This window comes from Trichosurus vulpecula, chromosome 8 (genome assembly GCF_011100635.1).
Source record: "Trichosurus vulpecula isolate mTriVul1 chromosome 8, mTriVul1.pri, whole genome shotgun sequence".
NCBI lineage: Eukaryota > Metazoa > Chordata > Mammalia > Diprotodontia > Phalangeridae > Trichosurus > Trichosurus vulpecula.
In genome coordinates, this window is record NC_050580.1 from 256,973,468 (window position 1) to 256,991,063 (window position 17,596).

Below are 17,596 nucleotides of genomic sequence, written 5' to 3' on the forward strand. Positions count from 1 at the left end.
TGGGTTTGAATTTCATTATTTTGTTTTTCTTGTTTTCATCAGTTGTGTCTGTAATGAGCTGCAGGAATAAGTGAAAGAATGATATGTGACCCCATAATAGTTAAACGCTAGTCTGTCTCTCAGAATGTTAGATTTTAAATATTTAATACAAAGGTGTCCTGGGAAAAATATGTAGTAATAAAACCATTTTAAAGAGTGTCCAAATTATCAGCAACTTTTATTTGAAAGTGCTATGGAGATGCGAACTACTATTAATGTATGAGCAAGCCAGTAAAGAAGTCACTTGTCATGATTGTTTGACTATAAAAATTTAATATTCTGACTACCCCTCCATCCAACTACAATATGTAATTTGTAGTTTTTCTATCTATAAATCTCTTTTTCTTTCAACAGCCAAGTTACTGATGTTTCATTCAGCTGTCTTTGAGGATGCAGTGTGGTTTACTAGAGCCATTAGGCTGGGAGTTATATCCTCTACCTTCTAATTTTGGCTCTGTTACCCGGTAGCAGAAGGAGCTTAGTTTCTCTTTCAACTTCAGTTTCCTCATTTTTATAAAAAATTTTAACACTTATCCTGTTAAGATTAAAATGATAGAATATTTGTGGTGGGTGTTTGTAATTATAAAATGCTCTTAAAATGAGTATAATCACCTTGATTTTTACTTTTTCTAGGTTATTGAATTTATGGAGACTTTTGTATTTGCTATTAAACTCCAGAGCCTGAAAACTGTTAGGCTGGTATTTAAGATCCAAACCCAGACTCCCAGGAAGAAAACCATTGGAGAATGCTCATTATCTCTTAGAGAACTTAGCATACAGGAAAAGGATTACTGTTTGGATATAACACCTCCCTCAAAAATTTCAGTAAGTAATAGTATTACATAACTAGAAAAGTATTTTCTGCTTAATGGATTTTGTAGGAAGGAATAAGCTAATAATAGACTTAATCAGGATTTTCACCACTCTTCCTGTGAAATAAAAGCTTACCATTTAAGTATGGGAGCTTTACACTAAGCACTAATGACTCCAAGTCTCAGTTCTCTTTCTCACTGTTTTTTTTTTTATTGTTTCATATCTTGGAAGAAAATAAATTTACATTATTGTAACAGACAGCAGCTGGTTGCTTAAGGAAATCTAGAAATCATAAATTCCAGTCCAAATCAGAGATTGCTCTGTAGCTATCTTAAGTACGTTATTCTAATTACCATAAAATAGCACACCTGCCCGCAAATTTGGTACAATAAAACATGTCCCAATCTCATACATGATTGTTTTTAAGAATTACTATTTGGTTTCATTAACTCGACAGCCAGATGTTGGTTATAAATTTCTACTAATCCATAAGGATTTAATTCAAGAGTTGCTGTGTAGACATATCTTTGATTTCTGTGGGAAATAAGTCTATCTGAAGTCAAAACTTGGACTATTTATTTAGCATTTATGCTCCACCTGCCTCCAAAAAGAATTGAAGTATCTTACAATTGAAAAATAATACAAAATAGGATAATTTGAGATTCAGGCAGAACAGAAGCCATCTAAAGGGAGCAGGAGGAATAGGTACTTGTGTACTGAATTAAGTTTTTAAGTTTCTTGGAAGTGAAGGCACTACTACCTTTCCCTTCCTCTCCCATTCTACTATGTACATAAACTAATTTTGGGGGCAGTTTTTTCCTCCGCAGAATTAAGCTCAAACCTTTATTTTATTAATGTCTTTTATTTATTACCTGAGTCCTTTTTAAAGGAATATTATTTTAATATATAATATTTCAATATTTTAAAGGAATATTTATTGAATAACATAGCAGATAAAACTTACACAATAGTTTTACAAAAGTCAGACCTGTGGTTCAAATGGATTATTCCTATTTCGTATTGCTTTAAAGGCTGAGACTTCACATAAGTCACAAATTAGTAAGGGTTGTCTCGGTGGGCTTAGTAGCCTATGGGTTGGGTACTTTGCTTTTTTTATGATCTAATGTAGTAATCAAAGAGAACCTGGGAAATCCATCTATACTATAATAGTGAATTAACATGTTTATTCAACTGTGACTCATACATTTATATCAGAGTCAATATGTTCTCTTATCTCTCCTTTGGGGCCAAGCTTCTTCTGTGTAATTTTGCAACATTCATATTTGATTTTTTTGATTGTTCTTTCTGTTTAAATTGTTGTAGTCATTGTGTATATTGTTTTCCTCACTTTGCTTACTTCATGTTGTGTCACTTTATGTGTATTTACCTGCTTCTTTGTATTCATCATATTCATTATTTCTTATAGCACAATTATATCCCATCCCATTCACATACCACAATTTCTTTTTTGCCATTCCCCAACATACATCTGTTTGTTTCCAGTTTTTTTTGCCACCCTAACAAACACAGCTATGAATGTTTTGACATATATACAGCCTTTCCTTTTGTTAGTGACTTCCTTAGGGTATATGCCTGACAGCGGAGTCTTTGGGTCAAAAGGTATGGACATTTTAGTCACTTTATTTACATAATTCTAAAGTAACAGTTATACTTCATTTTGTTTCAATTTCATATTCAATGAATTGTTTTTCACTTGGTAAATGCAGATTTCTTGTGACATGTTGAATTTTAAAACTTGAAAGTCATGCTTCAGGAAATATACATGGCCTAATAAGTTGAGTTTACTCATAAGTTCTTTTGTCCTTTGAATGATATTTAGCAAGAGACAGGGATTGCCTTTTTCACTGGCTTTATGTGAATGTAGAGACTTGGAATGTATATTGTTCAGCAATGATATGTTAGTCAACTAGCAAATATTGTACTCATACCAAAATTTTCATATTGCCATCTTTGTACAGGTCCAAGTAGTTGTTTTCTCTTAGAGTGTTTATATAACTTCATCATTTATTTTTCACTGGAGGTATTTTGAAGCTATACGATAAAATGACCTGTACTCTATTAGTTTGCACAATGATATTAACTCTTCTGCTGCCTCTTAATTGTTTTGAAGAGCTCCATGCTGACTTTTTCTTCTTGCTGCTATTTCTTCTCTGCAACTTTCCTTATTTGTTCATTCCTTCTCCCTGGTTTTCCATGACTGCCTTTTTGTTCTTCATTGACTTGCCTACATTTTTATAAGAAATTTCTTTTCTTATATTAGTAATGTTTTAGCTTTTATAGTCTTTTCATCAAATAATCTATGCATCAAGTGGCTTCTTGAATTTCCAGTCTTGACAGTGAACTCTCTCTTTGATGTATTCTTTGGGGAAAAAATGGCTATTGAATTTTCTAGGTGTTTGGATTCTGAACCCTGTAATTATGTCATTTCTAGAAAATCAGCCTTTCAAAAACTTGTGCCCCAACCATTATATTCAGGTACAGTTCTTATGAAATGAAGAACATTGTGTATAACATTATTTAGGGATCAGATTTATTATTTTCAGAGAATAGCTTAAATGACCATTTTTCTCATTGATATAAGAGGAGATGTTAGTGGTGGGTGTTTGTGTTTGTAGAATCCATGGAATTTAACTCCATAACTATCACAAGCAGCTTTGGTTTTGAAAACCTGTAGAAGATGGTGTTTTCTAGGTGTACATCTTTAAATTTTCTAAGTATACACATGCCTTGATCCTAACTATTAAGTAACCCTGTTTTATTACACAGGTGTGTCACGCAGAACTTGAGGTGGGAACTTGTTTTCAAGCAGTTAACAGCAGGATTCAGTTACAAATTCTTGAAGCCCAACACCTTCCAAGCTCATCCACTCCTCTAACTCTGAGTAAGTTCAATAACAGTTAGTAAAAGAAAATTGGAAAAACAAACTACTAATAAGAGACTTTTCTCATTCCTAATATCTGTGATTAAGAAGCCATAATATTATGCTTTTTTTCGATGCAAAGAGTATGCCCTTAATTTTAATGCTGATAATTTTAAAATAGTCATTTTTAATATCTTGGTCATGGTTCTCTCTGATTTTATTCTTCTTGGCCCCCCTACAATATTTGACACCATTTCTTTATTAGCTTCAAATATAGGTAATATGAAAGATGGATACTCTATGCTTTTCACTTTTTCTCCAGGCTTATGTCTTCTGCTGTCCAAAGAATATTAACTTGGAAGTTTTAGCAATATCTGAAACTTGAAGTGTGAAAAATGGAGCCATTTTATCTCCCAACCAAATCCTCCCAATATCCAAATTACTGAAAGAATTCTTACCACCTTCCCTATCTCCCAGTTTCAAAACCATGCAGTTGTTCTTCCTATCTCTTTATCTCCCATAGCCAGTCTTTCACCAATTTCTTTCACTTTTCTTCATAATATCTTGGATTCATTTTTTTTGTTTCCACAGCCAATAATAGCTAGTAGTTAGCCATTTATATATCATTTTAGGGTTTGTAAAGAGCTTTACAAATATTATCTCATTTTCTGCTCACAACAACCTTGGGAGGGAGGTGCTATTTTTATCCTCATTTTACAGATGAGAAAAGTGAGGCAGACAGTGGTTAAGTGTCTTTCCCAGGGTCACACAGCTAATAAGTGTCTGAGGCCAGATTTGAACTCAGGTCTTTCTTTTTGATTCCAAGTCCAGCCCTCTCTTCTCTGTTAGTCTATTAGCCTAGTTAGTCAGAAGTAACTCTAACTTAGTTCTTCATCCTTTCAGAATAATAAATTTATACAGCACTTTATAGTTTACAAAATATTTCCCCATACTGTAGCACACTTGAGACTCAAAAGAACTTTTGTAAGATAGGCAACACAGGTGATATCATTCCCATTTCACAGATGTCTTACTTAAAGTTAAACAGTGGTTTCCAGTCTAGGACTATAGCTACAAAATCTATAGCCTGTTAATTTATCTTTTAGTTCTGCATACAGCTGTTACAAGATGATTGCTCTGATATAATTTTTATCATGTGGAAAAAATGACTTTTTAAAAAAGTAATTTTAAATTCTCCAGCTAGACTTTGTCAACAGGCAATCACATCACAAGACTTATGTGAAAACCAGGTTTATTACAAGGAAAATGAACATGCATGTGGAACTTAATAGATTCACAGTCCTTATAGAAGTTTGCATATTTATGATAGTACAACAAAAGGAGGAGGAGAAAATGGGAAGGAGCATGTCATGGGAGGGGAGACGTGCAGTAAAGGTGGGAAAAGGAGAAAACCCCTTCTGAAGGGGATGAGCAAGGTTATAGGAAAAGCTTCATTCTTTTCCCTCGGGAACAGTTAGACTGCGAAGGTAGGAGGGTCCACTTATCTGCAAAGGACCCCTGCTTCACAAGCATTTTCCCAGCCTGGCATAGACTGGCTGGTGCCTGTTTTGCCTCCCAAGGACACACAGGGAATCCAGTGTGGGGTGCAAACAACAAATTATGTCAGCTGGGAGGAGGAGGGCGTTTGTCCTTGACACATGCTCTGGGTTTAGTGTTTCTGGAATATGTGGTAACTCAAAAAAAACCAAGTTCAGTGTACCCCTTAACAGCCTTTAACAACTTCAAGGTTATTCACTAATGCCACTATCATGCCTTCACTAGTCTATCATTACAGGAAGTCTCCAATGTACAGATATGTTCTGCTCTAAATGTCTAAGTTTATTTCTAGAAGTGATCTAAGTTCAAATTAAATCATGGTCAGTTTTCTGATCATTACTAAACTAAAACTTATTTAGTCAACAATACATATGTAATAATATGTTTGCAATAAAATAGTAGAAAGCAAGGTATAATACTAGTAACTAAAAACCCCTCAAATAATATTAATCTTAAATAATAATGCTTGAAGTAAAGCAATTTAATTAGAAGAGAAGGCAGAGGTAGTTCTAGAATTATGAAGATTTTGAAGGAGACTTAAGCACTTTAGTATGTTAGTTAAAAACATAATAGATGAGTCAACTAGGTAACCCAGTGGAGAGTATTGGACCTGAAGAAAGAAAGACCCAAGTTCAAATCCCTTAACCTCTGTTTGCCTCAGTTTCCTTAACTGTAAAATTGAGATAATAGTAGTGCCTACCTTAAGGATGGATGTGAGGATAAAATGAGATATTTCTTTTAAAAAGTAAAAAAAAATTATGTAATTGTTTTCCTTAATTCAGATAGGTTGCTAGCCTTGCTCTTATGCATTCTTCTGGCAGGATGGCATAGTAGGAAGAGAACTGAGGCTTGGAGTCATTAGATGTAGATTTGTGCCCTGACTTTGCCATCCCACATCTTTGGGCAGGTTGTTTAAACTCTCTAAACTTCATGGGCATGATAATCCTTGGACTGCTTTCTTCACAGAACTGTTTGTGGATCAAATGGGATAAAGAAGGTCAAAGTACTCTTTAGCCACAAAGTACAAAATAAATATCAACTGTTTTATTATTATTATACTTTTTAGCTATGATTACATCTTTCTGTGTGTATGTGTGGGAAGCGTGTGTTGATAGATGGGCTCCCAAATGAAAAGGATAGATAGGGAAAAAAGATTTTCCTCCTCTAATTGCAAGGCTTTGGAAGAGAATAAGTTGCAGAACAATTGCTGTTCTTTATTTGTATAGGGAATTACAGAAAAGGCTAATTTTGACCCTATGTAAGGGAAGTTTTTCTAAAAATTAGAGCTAAGAGTGCAATTTCCCATCTCAGGAAATAATGAGTTCACCATGACTAGAGGCAGCAGTATGATGGTAAGTGTTTAATGACTAGCTCTCTAAAAAGGCATGACATTCTTAAATTTAATCTGCGTTATTCACATTTTCTCCATCATCTTTTAAAGCTCAATCAACAAAACAGTAAATCAAACCCTGATTTTATTGCATTTGCCAATTTCTGAGGTGTCAATGCTTACACTAAAAATTTTAACAATCAGCTCTTTCTAGGTGGCTTGACCTGGCATATTGGATGGATTACTGGACTCGGTCCCTTCTAGTTCTAAATCTATGAGCCCATCCTGTTCAGATATAGTTTTAATTAGAGGAATCTTTGCAACTCCCAAGATTCTCCAATTCTGTGAGATCTTTTTCCTATATCAGGTTGTTCCTCTTATTAAGTCATCTGCGAGGAAACCAGAGTGCCCCTGATTGATTGGCCCCTTGTCCTGCAGTTGCTGTCCTCCTCCTCCCCACCTGGAATAGCAACCCTCAGGACCAGACCTCATCTTCTTGAGAGAGTATATCTACTCAACGCTGAAACTCTGTCCTGGGGGTGAGCTATTCTGATAGGTTGGTGGGTGAGTGAAAATTCAATTAAGCTATCGTATCCAGCTGGCCCTAGACTATGTTGCACATGCCTCCTACCAGGAAGCCAGGGGTTTTTCCTGGGCCATTTGGCCTTTGCATGTCTTCCCTCCCCTTCCTCTTTCTACCTCTTGCCCTGGCCCCAATGTAAAATCAATACCACTACTACAAGAGTTGGCATGCTACTTGACTTCCCTCTGGCCTTACTCACAATTCCTGTGCTTCTAGAACAAAACCCCTTCCCTGGTGACTATTTCCCTATATATATACATGTTCTATTAGAATGTAAACTTAAGAACTATCTCACTTCTGTATTTGTGTCCTTAATACCTATCATCATCATCATCATTATCATCATCATAATATTAATAGTATGACACATAATAATAGTTATAATAATAACCAGCAATAATACCACACCTCTCTGCTGTGAGGAAGTAGCTATGGCTTTTTTAAAAATCTTTTTTCCAGAACCTTCACTGCTTTTTTCATTACTCAGATTTCAATTTCATTTTAGTGATCTTTTCATTAGGATTGTTGTTGTCATCATTCTATTAGTTCTGCTTATTTCATTTTGCATTAATTCATGCAAAATTTTCCGTGTTTATTCCTCATGTTCTTGATTTGTTTTTTTTTAAATTTACGTTCTTAGTTTTTTAAAAATGATTTCACATCAACAAGTAGGGATAATAATAGTTAAAGTTAAGTTACAATTATTTGCTACCACATAGGGTTCTATTATTTGGTATATATTAGAAGTTTATTACAGTCTGGCTTTTTTGGGTTATGTGCTTGGTCAAAAGGAATGGATGATTTAGTCACTTTTCTTGCATGATTTCAAATTGAAATTCAGAATGATTGTCTTCCCATTGTTCCTACAACATGGATGTTCTCACATATTTTCATTTTTTTTTTTCAGTTTGCTTGGAACAAGGTGAAATTGCAGAGTTTTGGCATATTTCTTTTTGCCATTAAGTGATTTGGAATATAATTTTATATGCTCATCCATGGTTTGCAATTCTTATTTTGAAAGCTGTTTATATCCATTGACCACTTACCTTTTACAGAATGATATATATTTGTGGTAATTCTTGCACATTTTGTATATTAGACTTTTATTGGTAATATTTGATGCAAATAAATTTCCCCACACTTAATTTTTCATTTTGAATTATATCTTCATTGATTTGATTTGTCCCCAACTTCTTAACTGCACATAGTGAGAATTGTAAGTTTAATTTTTTAAATTTATTTTTTTATTTTTAGTTTACGACACTAAGTTTCACAAGTTTTTGGGTTCCAAATTTTCTTCCCCTCCCTCTTTCCCCCTGACCCAAGATGGCATGTAGTCTGATACAGGTTCTACTTATACCTTCACATTAAACTTATTGTCACAATAGTGAAGTCGTAAAGAAGAATTATAACCAATGGAATAAACTATGAGAAAGAAGAAACAAAACAAAAAAAAGAGAGTGAGAGAAAACAGTTTGCTTCAATCTGCATTCAGACTCTGTAATTCTTTCTCTGGATGTCAATAGCTTCATTCAAGAGAATGACAATAATGAGATGACATACCAGAACTTACAGGATGCACTGAAAGGGGTTCTTAGGGGAAGTTTTATATCTCCAAATCCTCTGAAAAAACTAGAAAAACAACAAATTGAAAATTCCCATTAAATACCAAATTAGAAGTACTGAAATCCAAAGGAGAGATTAATAAAATTGAAATCAAGAAAACTATTGAACTAACAAATAAAACCAAGAGCTGGTTTTATGAAGAAAAAAAGCCAATAAAATTGATAAACCTTTGGTCAATGTGATTTAAAAAAAGAAACAAGAAAACCAAATTACCATATCAAATATGAAAAGGGTGAATTCACCTCCAATGAAGAGGAAATTAAAACAATAATTAGGAATTATTTTGCCCAATTGTATGCCCATAAATTTGAATGGGTGAATATTTACAAAAATATAAGTTGCCCAGATTAACAGAAGAGGAAGTAAAATACTTAAATAATCCCATCTCAGAAAAAGAAATCGAACAAGCCATCAATGAACTCCCTAGGAAAAGATCTTCAGGGCCAGATGGATTTACAAGTGAATTCTTTTAAACATTTAAAGAACAATTCATTCTAATACTTTATAGACTATTTGGGAAAATAGGCAAAGAAGGAATCTTACCAAATTCTTTTTATGACACAAATATGGTACTAATACCTAAACCAGGAAGAGTCAAAACAGAAAAAGAAAATTATAGACCAATTTCCCTAGTGAATATAAATGCACAAATTTTAAATAAAATATTAGTAGAAAGATTACAGCAACCTATCATGAGAATAATACACTATGACCAGGTAGGATTTATTCCAGGAGTGCACGGCTGGTTCAGTATTAGGAAAACTATCAGCATAATTGATCATATCAACAACAAAACTAGCAGAAACCATATGATTATCTCAATAGGTGGCAGAAAAAGCTTTTGACAAAATACAACACCCATTCCTACTAAAAACACTAGAAAGTATATGAATCAACAGAGTCTTCCTTAAAACGATAAGTAATGTATCTAAAACCATCAGCAAGCATTATATGTAATGAGGATAAGCTAGATGCATTTCCAGTAAGTTTAATTTTTATAATATATTCTCTTCATTGTTTGGTTAAGAATTCTTCCCCAGCCTGAGTAACAAAAAGGACATGATCTTGTTCTCTTCTAGTGTTTTTTTTTTGTCATGCTATAGCCTTCTATTTTAGGGTCGTATATTCATTTTAAACTTATCGTAAAATATGGTGTTAGAGCATCTATTTCTAGTTTTCTCAGAAGTTGTGAAAAGGCAATTCTTTCCTAGTAATTTATGTTCTTGGATTTATCAACCACTAGAATATTGTTTTTGGTTACTTATATTTTTTGCTTACTTACATAGTTCATTGCTGTACTTTTTAAAAACCAGTTCCAAGTAGTTTTTTTGGGGGGGGGAAGGGGGAAGGCAAGGGCAGTTGGGGTTAAGTGACTTGCCCAAGGTCACACACTTAGTGTGTCAAGTGTCTGAGGCTAGATTTGAACTCAGGTCCTCCTGACTCCAGGCTCTACTCGCTGCACCACCTAGCTGTCCCCAGTTCCAAGTAGTTTTGATGACAGCTGTTATGTTTGGGATCTGATAATGCCGTGGTTTCTTTATTTGGATTTTCTTGCATTACTCTTTTTCTTCTAAATGAATTTTATCATTCTATTGTCTAGTTTTGAAAGGTATTCCTTTAGTAATTTAATTTGTAAATCAATTTTGGAAAGCACTATAATTTTTATTGTATTGGCATAGCCCAACCATGAGTAGTAAATATCTCTATAATTACTTACTGTTTTTCTCTCTAGTCTTTCATCAGTCTCCAGAAATTCAGTGATGTAAAGCATAATCCTGAATTCTGGAATTTCTCTTTCTGATTGTAACTTCCTGGTCCTTCATTTTTTCACTCTTAAATCTAAACTCCCCATGATGCTCATTCCTCCCATAACTCTTTTCTCCCAGTCCATTACCGGTGTTATAGCCTCACTTCGCCATCTGGACTATAGTAAGCCAGTTTCATGATCCCGTTTCCTTGAATCCTTTCCCCCTTTTCTTCTTGTCTTGCCAAACCACAACTCTTGATTACTCCTGCTCTTTGTCTTGTCTGCTCCTACCCGCCTGTTGCTGTAAACTGTTGGAGGAAGTCACAAACCTTTCTGACTATGGTCCGCCACAAATTTGTTATGTAATTGCACCTGGATTCTCATTGATGCATAACAATCCTTTTATTTTTTGTCCTTACCCATCACAGCTGTTTCAAACTTTTTTTCTCCCTTAAGCCCTCCCCTTTGCATCCTAGCAGATGACCTCAACTCCTACTTTTACTGAGAAAATAGAGTCCATCTGTTGGGAGCTCCCTTTTTCCCCTTTAAATCATATTTCAATGCCCCTTTATCTATTTTGTTCTGTCATCTCATCTTTTGCTCTATTCTCTGAGCAACAAGTGACCGTTATGGTCCAGGGACTTCCACCTGAGCCCTTAATGCTGTCTTCTCTAGGAGCTTTCCCCATCAGTTATTCGGTTTCTTTTTAATCATTTTATCTACCGGCTTCAGTTTCCTTCCCTTACATACTCCTTATATACATGCCCAGATCTCCTTTTAATTCTTCGCTTGGCTGCCATTCCCTCCAGGTTATCATCTTATATCTTTTCTATAGCCAAATGCCTTGAAGTTACTGCCCAGACTGCCTGCCTCCTCCCACTTTCCAGCCGCCTACTGGTTCAGTTGTTTTGATTGTGTCTGACTCTTTGTGACCCCATTTTGGGATTTTCTTGGCAGAAATACTGGAGTGGTTTGCCATTTCCTTCTCCAGCTCATTTTACAGATGAAGAAATGGAGGCAAACAGGGTAAAGCAACTTGTCCCAGGTCATATAGCTAGTAAATGTCAGAGGCCAGGTTTGAACTCAGAAAGAGGCATCTTTGTGACTTCAGGCCCAGTACTCTATCCACTGCACCAACTCACTTCTTCACACTTGGGAGAATTCTAACACTACCAGTTGACTGACACTGTTTTTTTTCCATCATTACCAATGATCTTTTTTAAAGTAAATTTTTACTGATTTTTTTCCCCTTGTTCTTACGTCTCATCAGTTTCCTCTTACTTCCCTTCCCCTTTCTACCTCCAGAAATCTGTCCCTTAAAATGGGATTTTTTTAAAAATAAAAAAAGAAGAAAGGAAGAAAACAAAACTAACCAACATACCCAAACCCCCAAATATTATATGTAGTTTGACACTTTGGGAAACATTTCGCCCTGTGCCATCCCCCATCCTTTTCCACAATGGAGGGATGAGGGGAGATAACTTCCCGTGTCACTCTCTCCTTGGATTTTTGCGTCGCTCTTCTAAGCTGGTTCTCACATCTGCCTGACTACTTCTTAGTTTCCTTTGCTGGCTCATTTCCTCTTTTCCCCCTTTTCCCCTCCCCTGATATATGTCTTAACCCTTTGTCACATTACAAGGTTCTGGAAGGCATGGATGAAGTCTTATTTATTTATTTCACTTTAAAACATTTTTATTGAGAGCTTCTTATAGAGTATCTCGAACACGTTTGTTGAATTAAATATTTTATAGTTGTGGAAAAATTCACTCATGAATCCATGTAGTCCTGGCATATTTGTGGGACATTTGTGACTGACTTACCTGATTTCTCTCTCTGAGATTGCTCTATTTGCCACTTATTTCTTATTTTGTCAGTTGTGGTATTTTATATTTTTATAGATGTTCCTCTATTTATTTTGGCAGCTAGGTATTGCAGTGGATAGAGCACTGGTGCTGGAGAATCTGAGTTCAAATCCGGCCTTAGACACTAACTAGCTATTCGTCCACGGAGAAGTCACTTAACCCTGTTTCCTCATCTGTAAAATGGGTTGGAGAAGGAAATGGCAAACTACTCCAGTATCTTTGCCAAGAAAACCCCAAATGGAGTCACAAAGAGTCAGACACAACTAAAATGACCAAAGAACAAGAACAGCAAGAACAATTTCAATTCTCATTTTTATTGGCAAAAAGTTGTTCTTGGCTATAATTTTGTTCTCGTATGATACTGCACAGAATTTTGAGTTAATACCAAAAATACAGTATTTGATAATTTTCTTGATTTCATCATTATCTTCTATTTCTTATTATTTTAGTAATTTGAGTTTTTTTTAAAATTTGAATTTAATGATGGCCTATCACTTTTGACGGTATCTCCCCCTCCCCCCAAAGAAAAGTTCTGAAGTTTTAATTTGTGATCATTTCATATGAGAAGACCATGTAATGATATAGAAAGAATATTGGACCCAGAAGTTAGGGGACCCAGGTTCAAATCTCATGTCTGACAATAGCTGTTTGACCACGGGTGAGCCACTAATGTTAGGGAAACTAAGGTTTTTCATGTATAAAGTGAGGGCGATGATGTATGTACTCCCTATCTGACAGCATTTTGATAGGGAAATGTTTATAGTTACTTAAAGTACATTGGCCTGTCATTTCTCTACTTTCAAAATAAAACAACCTTTTCTCACTTTTTTTTATTTTCTAGATTTCTTCGTGAAGGTGGCAATGTTTAGTTCAACGGATTTGATTTACAAGAAGAAGACTCGTCTGCTAAAATCCAACAATGGAAGAGTAAAGTGGGGAGAAACAATGATTTTTCCATTTACACAGAATGAGAAAGAAATTAATTTTCTCATCAAGCTTTATAGTCGGAGCTCAGTAAGAAGAAAACACTTTGTAGGACAGGTTAGTTTTGATTTTCTTTTAACCTTTTGGGACTTTATCCTTTTGTCATCTGGCTACATTTCATTGCATTTCAGACACATTTCATTTGTGTAGGGAGGACTTCATAGGAATTCCTTAACTTTGAGCACCTTGGTGGGGCAGTAACTAGAGCATTGGGCCTGGAGCCTGGAAGACCCATTTTTCTGAGTTCAAAGATGGCCTTAAAAATTTACTAGCTGTGTGACCTTGGGCATGGCACTTAACTGCTTTTTGCCTCAGTTTCCTCATCTGTAAAATGGGGACAATAATAGCCCCTATTTTCTCAGGTTGTTGTGAGGATCAAGTAAGACAATATTTGTAGGCACCCAGTAGGTACTATATAAATGCTAGCTATTATTGTCAACGTAGGGTCTTGTGTAGTGAAAGTCTAGCAGTTCGGATTAATGCTACAAAAGACAAACCACTGATTAGTCCTAGCTAAAAGTCAGATATTATGAAAGACTTGCCTACTAGGTACAGTTTATCCATAAAATGTCAGTATGTTTGGTGGAAATGCCTCAATCAGTCAGGATTTCTATTAAAATAGGAAAGATTTTTTTCAGTTTTGTGATCCGTAAGCTAGCATTTTTGTACTAGGAACTGTACTAAGTCCCTCCCTTCAGGGAACTCACAGTCTAATGGGTGAGACAATATGAAAGAACGATGTATAAATAAGATATATACTGGATCCACTGGAGACAACCAGCCGTTGGAAGACATGAACATTAGTAAGGTTATAGAGCTGAATGTTACGTAAGAGGCAGGATCAGACTGTGCTTCTGATGAACAGCCCTTATGGGAGAGGGAAAATGTGTGCAAGTGAACTCTCATTGAGATGTGTTATCAAACGTTTGGTTCTTTTCCAAATCATATTTTATGATTAATCTGGGTCTGTTTACATATGAGTGAATAAATTGTTAGACTTTGTAGCTTGAAAAAAAAGTTGTTGAACTTTTGCCAGTACATGAAATGATGTTTAGATATGTCTTTTTCTATTTTATAACTTTCTATGATGATGGTCTAAATGATACTATTCAGGCACTATTTAAAAATATTCAATAATTTGTATAATAAAGCCTAAGATCCTAAAATAAGACTTTATGATTCTTCACAAAATTGTCTTCCTTTTCTCTATTTTATAGGGGACTTGTAAGAGATGTTCTGTGCACTTTTATGCTAATCATAAGTATTTCCATAGGAAATAGTTACCAAAATTTTAAAAGGTATACCTCTAATTTAAATTTTTCATTTTTTACAAAATATTGTTTCTAGTGGTATATATGATTCTCAAAATACAAAAATTCCCCAAGACTTTGTGTCAACTTTATATTTTAGAGTATATATATTCCTCAGTTCATAATTTATTTTTGTTGGTATTCTTTAACCCTTATTTAGAAAGTGTTTTCCATTGTTGTAAGGGGCCATGCAACCCAGAAATATTTTAGGTAAAGAAAAAAAGAAGTATGGCGCTGGGACATTGAAGAATTATAAAATCATAAAATGTTATCGAAATAAAAATATTTTAGAAACAATCTAGTCCTAACCCCATTTTTGTTTTTTTTTTACAATTGTATAAATTAAGATGCAGAAAGTTGGAATCATTTCTGCATCATTAGATGGTAGCACCTTTTGAACTCAAGTCTCCTGAGTGCCCGGTAAATGCTCTTTCATTTACACCATGGCTAGCTTTAAATTTGTTGTGTTTTCTTTTGTTGTTGGTGCCTCTGGAGCCATAGAGAATATCTGCCACCATCTTTATGTCCTATCTTCCAAATTCTTTCACCCAGCATGCTCAGGGTCCTCTCTATACTACATATACCCAGATCTTTTACCATTTTCTCCAAATCCCAAAGTTTCAGGAACAATTAAAATATGCTTAATTGACAATATGTAAACCAAAATGAACAACTCAGTCTTTCTTAAGAATTCTTGATGTTAAGACTAGCAATTAGCTTTGTCACTGATTAATTGACTACATCATTAACTTTTTTTTTTTTATAGATTTGGATAAGTGAGGACAGCAACTGTGTTGAAGCTGTGAACCAATGGAAAGAAACGATTGCAAATCCAGAAAAGGCTGTTATCAAATGGCACAAATTACATCCGTCTTGAAGATCTTAAACAATGAGTTTGCTAGAGGACTTTAGAATTCTTGTAGAAAATATTTGTGATTTCAAAAATTTAAAATCATTTTTGAAAAGGAAAACCATTGTCTTTCACGACACTCTTCATGTCGTTAAACCTAATAAATAATGATTGTTACCAGAAAAGAAAGATTTGTGCAAAATATGTCAGAACTATGGGAAGACAGGCAATAAAATGACTGGTAGGTATTAGTAGGGCGACACAATATAGTTCAAATTAGATGAGAACACCAAATCCAGATCTTGCTCCTCTGTATTTGCCATTTTCCTAAAGATCTATTTTCAAAGCTTATATGTTGAAATCAAGTCTCGGATAACACTTAGTATGAGATTGTAAGGCTTTTGCTGCCAAATACTTCAGTCATTGTAATCACTGACTGTCTCTGTTTTGTGGAATATCTTCACATACATACTTTCTCCCAAAAGGCCAAATATATTTAATGAAATACTTTTCCCCTGACTTTTTCATTTTCTGTGTATTTGAAGAAAATTTGACTCATATTTTGTAATCTCTTTATTCATAATGCATGACATTGCCACTTTGTAAGAGCTATGTGATCTCCAAAAGCTAATGAGCCTTTGCTCTCTGAAATAAGAACTTAAGGAAACTAAATTAATCCTCAGAAGATTGAAATTTAATTGAAGATCTAGAATCCATGGATTTTAGGTTTTTTCCCAATTTGGCCAAATGTCTGTGCTTTCATCCTTCAAGTATTTTACTGCTCATTTGGTATTAAGTTAAAATGAGATCAGCATCCATGTGGCCAGTCCTAATTAAAAGAATGAAGTGAGGATAAGTGGAAAACTCAGCATTTGACATAAATCATTTCCATGTTGTTTTTTTTAAAACATGAATCACTTTTCCTGTGAGTTGGAATATTTTCCTGTGTTTCCATACAGGCAGACACAGTTATACAAAGCTACAAGTAAATATTTATTGTTGGAACTTGTTCTCAAGTGTTCATTAGAATATATTGGATAAGAAATTTCATCTTAGTTGGACATAGGAGTTGCTGGCAGAGAGAGAGAGAAAACTGTCTTTGGTCATAATAGCATCTTGAATATGAAGATCTTGGGGAGAAAACCCCCAAAACTCATGGTTTTGGTTATTGGTAATGTAGACCAAGTGCTCTGCAATCATTTTGGTTTGTTCTCTTGACAGCTGGTAATTATTTTAGAAAGTATGAGCATTCTGCCACAACTCAGCCACATACTTCCCTTTTCATTCCACGTATCCTTGTACAGCTCATTAATTATTCTTACAAACTCACTTGTTACAATACATATTTCCCACTTCAGCACTGGTTTTCATTGCCTTTTCCTTTTTCCTCAAAATGTATTATATTCCCTTCACTCCCCCTGCCTTTTACTCCTTCACCTTATTCTTTGCAGCATTCACTGTACTGTACAAGGGCATTAGGGATGGTGGTGGGAGGAATTCCCTGACATCATACACGCTAACCAATCATTTTTTTATTTTGGGGAAGATGATCATAGAAAGGACAGTGTTCACCTTGACTTTTTAAGAAGAGATGCCATTTTGTTACTATTCCATATTTCTTTTTAGAAATTAGAATTATGTTAATGCATGCTATAGAAGTATGCAAATAGATAAATTTGAAGAAAATTATTTTAGCAGTTTTGTGTTATCTGTTAATGTTAATTATTACCATTTTGTGCATTTGTTAATGAATTTCAGTCAGATCTTTGTCTTTTATTTAATGTCTTTGCTCTTCTATTTGTATCCCCAGTACTCTGTACAATGTTTGGCATATAGTACACCACTTAATAAATGCCTTTTCATTCTTTTCATATATGGAATTATGGAAAGTTCATATTGAGGAGAAGAAAAGAGAACTAGAACATCTTAGTCTGTGATGTCTTATTCATAGTCGGATTTGAGTTCAGTGGGAGGACCAGACTGCATGGTCCCCACCTATATCTCCCTATATATG

At 34.7% G+C, this 17,596-nt stretch overlaps 1 protein-coding gene across 1 annotated transcript in view; it reads left to right on the forward strand.

The window, feature by feature from the left end:
• The window catches only part of TC2N (tandem C2 domains, nuclear), a 36,368-nt gene extending 18,977 nt beyond the window's left edge, over positions 1-17,391 (forward strand). Inside the window, exons 9-12 of the mRNA XM_036737307.1 lie at positions 673-864; positions 3,640-3,754; positions 13,280-13,479; positions 15,499-17,391. Coding sequence (XP_036593202.1) covers positions 673-864; positions 3,640-3,754; positions 13,280-13,479; positions 15,499-15,609 — 618 coding nt within the window. The 3' untranslated portion in view covers positions 15,610-17,391. The remainder of the gene's footprint in view (positions 1-672; positions 865-3,639; positions 3,755-13,279; positions 13,480-15,498) is intronic.
• Positions 17,392-17,596: the final 205 nt, after the last annotated feature.